The following is an 8,525-nucleotide window of genomic DNA, read 5'->3' as shown; positions in this document are numbered from 1 at the left end:
CCCACTCCAGTATCTTTGCCATGAAAACCCCATGGACAGTACCAAAAGGCAAAAAGACATGATGCCGGAAGATGAGCCCCTCAGGTTGGAAGATGTCCAATATGCTACTGGGGAAGAGCAGAGGGCTGGTACTAGTAGTGCCAGAAAGAATGAAGCGACTGGGTCAAAGCCGAAAGGACACTCAGTTGCAGATGTATCTGGTGGTGAAAGGAGAGTCCGATGCTGCAAAGATCTATACTCCACAGGAACCCGGAATGTAAGATCCATGAATCAAGGCAAGCTGGATGTGGTCAAACCAGAGATGACAAGACTGAACATCGACATCTCAGGAATCAGTGAACTAAAATGGACAGGAATGGGTGAATTTAATTCAGACGACCGTCAGGTATACTACTGCGGGCAAGAATCCCTCCGAAGAAATGGAGTAGCCTTCATCGTCAATAAAAGAGTAGGAAAAGCAATACTGGGATACAATCTCCAAAATGACGGAATGATCTCAGTTCGAATCCAAGGCAAACCATTCAACATCACAATAGTCCAAGTCTATGCCCCAACCACTGGTGCTGAAGAGGCTGAAGCTGACCAGTTCTATGAAGGCCTACAACACCTTCTAGAATTAACACCAAAAAATGATGACCTTATCATCATGGGGGATTGGAATGCTAAAGTAGGAAGCCAAAAGATAACTGGAGTATCAGGCAAGTTTGGCCTTGGAGTACAAAATGAAGCAGGGCAAAGGCTGGGAGAATTTTGTCAAGAGAACACACTGGTCATAGCAAACACTCTTTTCAAACAACCCAAGAGACGACTGTACACATGGATCTCACCAGACGGTCAACACAGAAATCAGATTGACTATGTGCTCTGCAACCAAAGATGGAGAAGCTCAATACAGTCAGTAAAAACAAGACCAGGAGCTGATTGTGGCTCAGATCATGAGCTTCTTGTTGCAAAATTTAGGCTTAAATTGAAGAAAGTAGGGAAAAGCACTAGGCCACTCAGGTATGACCTAAATCATATCCCTGATCAATATACAGTGGAGGTGACAAATAGATTTAAGGAATTAGATCTGATAGACAGAGTGCCTGAAGAACTATGGACGGAGGTTCGCAACATTGTACAAGAGGTAGCAACTAAAACCATCCCAAAGAAAAAGAAATGCAAGAAAGCAAAATGGCTGTCTGAGGAAGCTTTACAAATAGCTGAGGAAAGAAGGGAAGCGGAAGGCAAGGGAGAAAGAGAAAGATACACCCAATTGAATGCAGAATTCCAGAGAATAGCTAGAAGAGATAAGAAGGCCTTCTTAAATGAACAGTGCAAAGAAATAGAAGAAAACAATAGAATAGGGAGGACCAGAGATCTCTTCAAGAAAATTGGAGATATGAAGGGAATGCTTCATGCAAAGATGGGCATGATAAAGGACCAAAATGGCAGGGATGTAACAGAGGCAGAAGAGATTAAGAAGAGGTGGCAAAATTACACAGAAGAACAGTACAAGAAAGATCTTAATGTCCCTGATAACCATGATGGGGTGGTCACTGACCTCGAGCCAGACATCCTGGAATGTAAAGCCAAATGGGCCTTAGGAAGTCTGAGCAACAACAAAGCTAGTGGAGGAGACAGTATTCCAGCTGAGCTATTCAAAATCTTAAAAGACGATGCAGTAAAAGTGCAACACTCAATATGCCAGCCAATTTGGAAAACTCAACAGTGGCCATAGGACTGGAAAAGGTCAGTTTACATTCCGATCCCAAAGAAGGACAATGCCAAAGAATGTTCAAACTACCACACCATTGCACTCATTTCACATGCTAGCAAAGTTATGCTCAAAATCCTACAAGCTGGGCTCCAGCAGTATGTGGACCGAGAACTGCCAGAAGTACAGGCAGGATTTCGAAGAGGGAGAGGAACTAGAGATCAAATTGCCAACATACACTGGATCATGGAGAAAGCTAGGGAGTTCCAGAAAAACATCTACTTCTGCTTCATTGACTATGCTAAAGCCTTTGATTGTGCGGATCACAACAAATTGTGGCAAGTTCTTAAAGAGATGGGAGTCCCAGACCATCTTATTTGTCTCTTGAGAAACCTATATGCAGGTCAAGAAGCAATGGTGAGAACTGGACACGGAACCACTGATTAGTTCAAAATTGAGAAAGGAGTTCGGCAAGGCTGTATACTGTTGCCCTGTCTATTTAACTTATATGCAGAGCACATCATGAGAAAGGCGGGGCTAGATGAATCACCAGTTGGAATTAAGATTGCTGGGAGAAATATTAACAACTCAGATATGCAGATGATACCACTCTAACGGCAGAAAGTGAGGAGGAACTAAAGAGCCTCTTGATGCGGATGAAGGAGGAGAGTGCAAAAGCTGGCTTGAAACTCAACATCAAGAAAACTAAGATCATGGCTTCTGGTCCTCTCACTTCCTGGCAAATAGATGGGGAAGAAATGGAGGTAGGGACAGATTTTATTTTCCTGGGCTCCAAGATCACCGCAGATGGGGACTGCAGCCAAGAAATTAAAAGACGCTTGCTCCTGGGGAGGAAAGCTATGGCAAATCTAGACAGCATACTAAAAAGCAGAGACATCACCCTGCCAACAAAAGTGCGTATAGTCAAGGCCATGGTTTTTCCAGTTGCAATGTATGGCTGTGAAAGTTGGACCATAAGGAAGGCTGAGCGCCAAAGGATTGAGGCCTTCGAATTGTGGTACTGGAGGAGACTCCAGCGAGTCCCTTGGACCGCAAGGCGATCAAACCAGTCAGTCCTAGAGGAGATCAACCCTGACTGCTCTTTAGAAGGCCAGATCCTGAAGATGAAACTCAAAGACTTTGGCCACCTAATGAGAAGGAAGGACTCCCTGGAGAAGAGCCTAATGCTGGGAACAATAGATGGCAAAAGGAGAAGGGGACGGCAGAGAATGAGGTGGCTGGATGGGGTCACTGGGGTGGAGGGAGTGAGCTTAGGTGGACTCCAGGGGATGGTGGAGGACAGAAAAGCCTGGAGGAATGTTGTCCATGGCGTCGCGATGGGTCGGATGCGACTTTGAGACCAACAACAACAACAACAACGCACCTGCATATCCGAGGCGGGGGAATGGTCCGTGCTGCTGGCAGAGGGCATTCTGCTGCTCTGCCCTCACGCCTGGCACCCACCCAATTATTTATCTTTCACGGAAATGCATGCACGGCCACGGCAGGAAATGCATGCAAGACAATGTCAGTGGCGGGGCCTGACACTGGTCCCCGCCGCTGCAACCCCCCTGCAGAAGCCCCTCACCAGTTTGCCCACTCATGTTGCATCCACTGGGAGCTGGTGGCTGGCCACTGGTCCCTCCTGCCCCCCCCCCCGGCCGGACCGCCCCCGCATCAACTCTCACCTGCCCAGTCTAGCCCAGGCCCTGCTTGCAACTTTTGAGAGAGAGAGTGTGTGTTTTAACGCACGTTCCCATGAGTGCACAGGAATGCCATAAAGACCGCCCTTTCCTCCTCAAAGGCAGCCCCTGACTGGTTCTGAGCGTAGCCGCCCAAAATGCATGAGAAAGGAAAAGGTAAACGAGGGTTTGGGGGGTTCTGGCCAGGAGGGCAAGAGCCGAAGAGGCAGGCTCGGGAGGGGATGGGGCCTTCCCCGAGACCACAAGAACTGCCCGTGCTGGTGCCGAGCTGCCAGGCACCCTGCAAACACCAGGGAGGCATTTCGGTCTGTTCAGGGACCCTGCGAGGGGCATCCCTGCCAAGCTTCCTCAGCCACCACTCTGTAGCCACGTGCGGCTCAGGACCACTGTGCCGCCCTCATCCAGAAGCGCGGCTGGGTGGCTCCGGGCTCGCTCAGCCCCACCGGCCGGCCTGCTCCGCACGGACCTTGTTCCTGAGCGAAAGGAGGCAATCGCCCGGCAGGGGCACGCCCTCTGCTGTCAACCTGCCCCTCTTCAGGGGTATCTCCAGATCAGGGCCTCCTGGCTGTCCCACCACCTGCCCCATATGTTCGGCCGCAAGCCGCAGTGGGACTTTTCCACTTCGGTGCCCGGCCTTGGGAATTCTTTCCGCGCTGGAGCACCATCAGCTCTGTCCCTGCAGGAGGTTTGGGCATCTGCCGAAAACACATCTGCTGAACCTCGCTAGATTTTTAACTAGATTTCAATACCTAGCTAGTAGCTGGCTTGCAATCTTCTTTTAATTATTGTTTTAATGAGCTGTGATGGGAAACGTATACCTATTTCAGCTAGATAACGGGAGCAAGCTACAAAGCCGACGGCTCGACCGTGTTCCCACCAAGACTTTCCTGCAGAGGCCTTACCATTCAGCAGGGGCTCCAGGAATCCCACTGCCGGCAGAAGGCACCATCACGGCGTTCCTTTCTTCCGTGAGGGTCAGCCTCATCTCCAGCAACTGGGCCTCTCGGTCCGCATCGTCTTCTGTTTTGTCTGGAAGAGGTTCGCAGTTGAGTTTTTAAAGGAACTTCTGAAACATACAGGTGGGTTCCACCCAGACATAAAATGGCCACCGGAAGAGGCCCAAGGAAAACAGTGAAGTCAAGACTCTGGCCCCGGGGTAAGGCTGCCACTCTCAGAGACCGACTGTCACCCAAGTTCAGCCTGATCAATATTCATGGCATGAAACGCCATGTTCCGGCTTTACCATCGATGTACAAATGTGATGCTTAGAAAACGTCCCCTCGGGCACAAGATAAAACGAGCACTGTTAATTTCAGGGGTTCCTGCAAGCAAAAAAGTCCTAAAGGCCATAATGCTGAGCAGGAGATAAGAGAGATCTAATGGTTGTGTAAAATATTCAGCATCTCCCACGAAAGAGTTTCCCCAGAAGAAACTGATTAAACTCAGTGTTAAGATGCTCCCACGGTTTGAGTTAAATCAGCAACTCCATGCCTAAGAAATGCCTTGCTGTTTCTGACCAGGCAGCCTTCCCCCAGCGGTCGACAAAACGCCTTTGGGAGCTTTCAAACAGGCTGTGAAGGGGGGACTTGCACCACCAGCAAAACTCCCCTCACACATTTATTTATTTATTTGTTGTGTTCACATCCCAACTTTTCCTTGAGGGAATCGCAGGTGCGAATTCTTTCCTCCTCTCCCTTTCAGTCTCACAACGACGCTGTGAGATGGATGAGGCTGAGAACGACAAAGTCCTTCAGAGAGCTTTATGACCGAGCGGAGACTGGAACCCGGCTCTTCCAAATTCCTCTAACCACCACCCTTTGCTGGAATGGAGGTGCCGTTCCGGCAACTCTGTGCTCTGAAGCTGCAATCAAAATCACGTGTGATTTCTCCCATTTTCAGGGAATCAAAATGCCTTCTGTCTTCCTCCGCTTTTCATCTTCCATGAGCCGTGATGATCTAAGCCAGGGGGGTTCGAACTTCTTGTCGGGGCCCTGCGCTGTGCCACATGGAAGCGCTCTGCCTGCAGAAGGTGTCAGGTTCCACCCCGGCTGGACGGACCCATGAACTGACTCAGTTTCCCAGGTCTCCACCTCCCTGGAACCTTTTAGACATCAGGATGACTGTCAGTGAATTCTTGTTCACTGCAGGGAATTCCTGGCATGGGGAAGCGTTTTAGGGAACACGCCGTCCAAAGGGATTGCTGACTCCCTGGATTATGCCTCCTCAAAGCTCTAGGGCTTTGGAAGTTCCTTGGATTTAGGTGGAAAGGCGAGGCAGAGTTGGGTGATGTCAGCATCTTGGGGACCTTCAAATCCCAAACTCCAGGCACTTTCCCCCAGCGGTTTCATGAGGAAACTCAAAAGGACATTGCGTCAAATGGGAGCTCCCAGCACGCCCTTCTGAGATCGCCACTTTGAGAAGATCTGAACCGCCAAATAACCGTGCTGCCCAGTTCCACCTGAGACAGGTATTCCAGAAGACTAAGAACATCCAGGGTGTGTGAGGAATCCGCCCGGGGTGGGAATCGGTCAGATTCTCCGGGCTCAGCTCCCTGGACTTCGGTCCACTTTGAAGCAGCCAAAGTTCCCGGGGAGTGCGCCCAGTATTGCGGGTGGGTGCTGAGGAAAGGTCTACTCACGAGGGACTTGCCAGGGAAGCAGCCCACCCACGACCACTCTGCCAGCAGCACCCCCCTTCCACACTAGCAGTGGGCATTTGCAGACTTCCACCGCCAAGTTTGTTTGTTTATTTATTTATTAAAACATTTTTATGCCGCCCCATTCGCTGAAGCCTCGGGGCGGCTTACAACACTAAGTTAAAAATAAATAACATTAAATTAAAAATATAAACATTAAATTAAAAATACAAAAATAACAATATAAAATAAGCCGCCCTGGCCAGATAAAATCCAATAATATTAACAATTAAAATGCCGCTTAAATAAAAAGGTCTTCCCCTGGCGCCGAAAAACAAGTAACGACGGCACCAGGCGGACCTCTCTGGGGAGCGCATTCCATAGATTGGGCGCCACCGCAGAGAAAGCCCTCCTCCGAGTACCCACCCTCCTAATTTCTTTCACAGAGGGTTCCCTGAGAAGGGCCTCTCCCGCTGATCTCAAGGGGCGGTCGGGCATATATGGATGTAAGCGCTCCTTCAGGTAGCCAGGTCCCAAGCCGTTTAGGGCTTTATAGGTCATCACCAACACCTTGAATTGGGCCCGGACTTCAATGGGAAGCCAGTGAAGCTGACGGAGGACTGGAGTCATGTGAACATACGCCCAGTCCCCGTCAGGTTCACTTTGGAAGACCTGGCTGAGCATGAGGGGAAGCCCATGGATGCTTGGAGGGAGAGATTCCAAAAGGGTTCATCCCGACTGTAGCCCCGGGACACACTCCGCCATCCAGTTCCCAGCACAGATCATCCAGGGGTGTTCTCTGTCCCATAAGCAGGCCTGAAGCCAGACTGAAATGGATCCGGATGAGCCAACCCGTCCAGAAACCTCCTGCCCTCCTTGAAGCGGACTCTTCCCCATAACCTTGGTGGAAATTGCAACACAGCCCAAGAGGACACCCCCGACCCGGAGCTGTCCTTGGAAGCTCAAGTGACAGCAGTGGTGAAGAGCGCTTTCCTTCAGTTTTGGCTAATCCATCAGCTGTGTCCCTACCTGGAGGACGACTGCCTAGCGACAGTGACACATGCATTGGTTACTTCCAGGTTGGATTTCCGTAACGCGCTCTACATGGGGCTGCCCTTGAAGACAATCCAGATACTTCAGATGGTGCAAAATAGAGCTGCCAGGATGCTGTCGGGGTCTGGGCGTTATTCTCATATTACCCCAGTCCTCTACCAGTTTCACTGGCTTCCCATCAAAGTCCGGGTTCTATTCAAGGTGTTGGTAATTATCTATAAAGCCCTTAATGGCTTGGGACCCAGATACCTAAAGGAACACCTTCTTCCATATTTGCCCTCCCGCCTCATGAGATCGGCAGCAGAGGCCCTCCTCCGGGAGCCCTCCGGGTACTTTGCTTCCTGATATCTCTTTCTCTGCAGTGGCGCCCCATCAATGGAATGCGCTCCCCAGAGAGGTCCACCTGGCGCCATCGTTATTTGTTTTTCGGCATCAGGCTAAGACCTTTTTATTCAAACAATATTTTAACAATGTATAATATTTATAGGTGTTAATTGTGCAGCCAGGGTGTTTCCGGGTTTTAACTTGTATTTGTATTGTATTTGTATTATATATTGTATTTGTATTATATATTGTATAATTTGTATTGTATACAATACAAATACAAATACATTGTATTTGTATTATATATTTGTATTATATATTGTATATTTGTATTATATTTATTTATTTGTGTGAGCCGTCCCGAGGCTATATAGCAAGGGGACGGCATAAAAAAAACTTTAAATAATAAATAAATAAATACTTCTGCTCACCGGGCTTTCCCACGAGCTTCTGCAGCTGTTGGTCGAGGTACTCCTGGCGTTTTGTGAGCGTGTTCAGCCATTTGCGACGCAGCCTCTCTAGGTCTCTGTCCTGTGAAGAACTTAGTTAGATTAAAAAGGGAACAATACTATCAGCTTGGGAGCAAAGACAGAACCATGGGCATTTGAGAGGGGGCACAGAAAGGTTTCAAAGGCATCCAACAAAGAAGCAGCCGCTGAAAGCAACAGAAAATTCCGATGGCAAACTTTTATACGGGCAGCGATCAGTGATGGCTTGTTTGTTTCGACAAAGAAAGCCCTCCAAAATGTTCAGTCCTTTGCAGCCCTGCTCAGCGCTTGGGAATTCCTTATGGATTTGCTCCATCTCCGAGTTGGTTTTCCTTCCCTTTCTGTGCTGGTGGCTTTCCCCAGCACCTCCACACAAACTACAAATACGAAAACTGACTCATTTGGCAAAGTTATTGTTCAAGTGTATTTATTATGAAAGCATCCTCCTGTAAGCGGATGAAACTAAGAGGATGAGAAACACACTTCTTCTTTTTTTAATGAAAATGAAGTTTCCCTGCATTCTGTCTCTGCCAACACTTTTCTGGAGAAGAGGAAACCCCCATCGATTATGCTTGTGACTCAACTGTGTAACGCTAATTCTTTGCATGGGGACACCCGAGCCAGAA

General features: G+C 48.8%; 1 protein-coding gene across 2 annotated transcripts in view; it reads right to left on the bottom strand.

Annotated features, from left to right (window-relative positions):
* KIF13B (kinesin family member 13B) overlaps nucleotides 1-8,525 on the bottom strand; it is a 161,069-nt gene that overhangs the window by 36,755 nt on the left and 115,789 nt on the right. For both annotated transcript variants that reach the window (XM_044450339.1, XM_044450340.1), the window contains 2 exons: nucleotides 7,843-7,942; nucleotides 4,302-4,428 (listed from right to left, as the gene is read on the bottom strand). In XM_044450339.1, the coding sequence (XP_044306274.1) occupies nucleotides 4,302-4,428; nucleotides 7,843-7,942 (227 nt within the window). The remainder of the gene's footprint in view (nucleotides 1-4,301; nucleotides 4,429-7,842; nucleotides 7,943-8,525) is intronic.

The sequence above is a fragment of the Varanus komodoensis genome, unplaced genomic scaffold, assembly GCF_004798865.1.
Source record: "Varanus komodoensis strain SLA01 unplaced genomic scaffold, ASM479886v1 scaffold64, whole genome shotgun sequence".
NCBI classification, from domain to species: domain Eukaryota; kingdom Metazoa; phylum Chordata; class Lepidosauria; order Squamata; family Varanidae; genus Varanus; species Varanus komodoensis.
The sequence above is the reverse complement of the archived record's forward strand: the minus strand, read 5'-3'. Positions and strand labels throughout refer to the sequence as shown.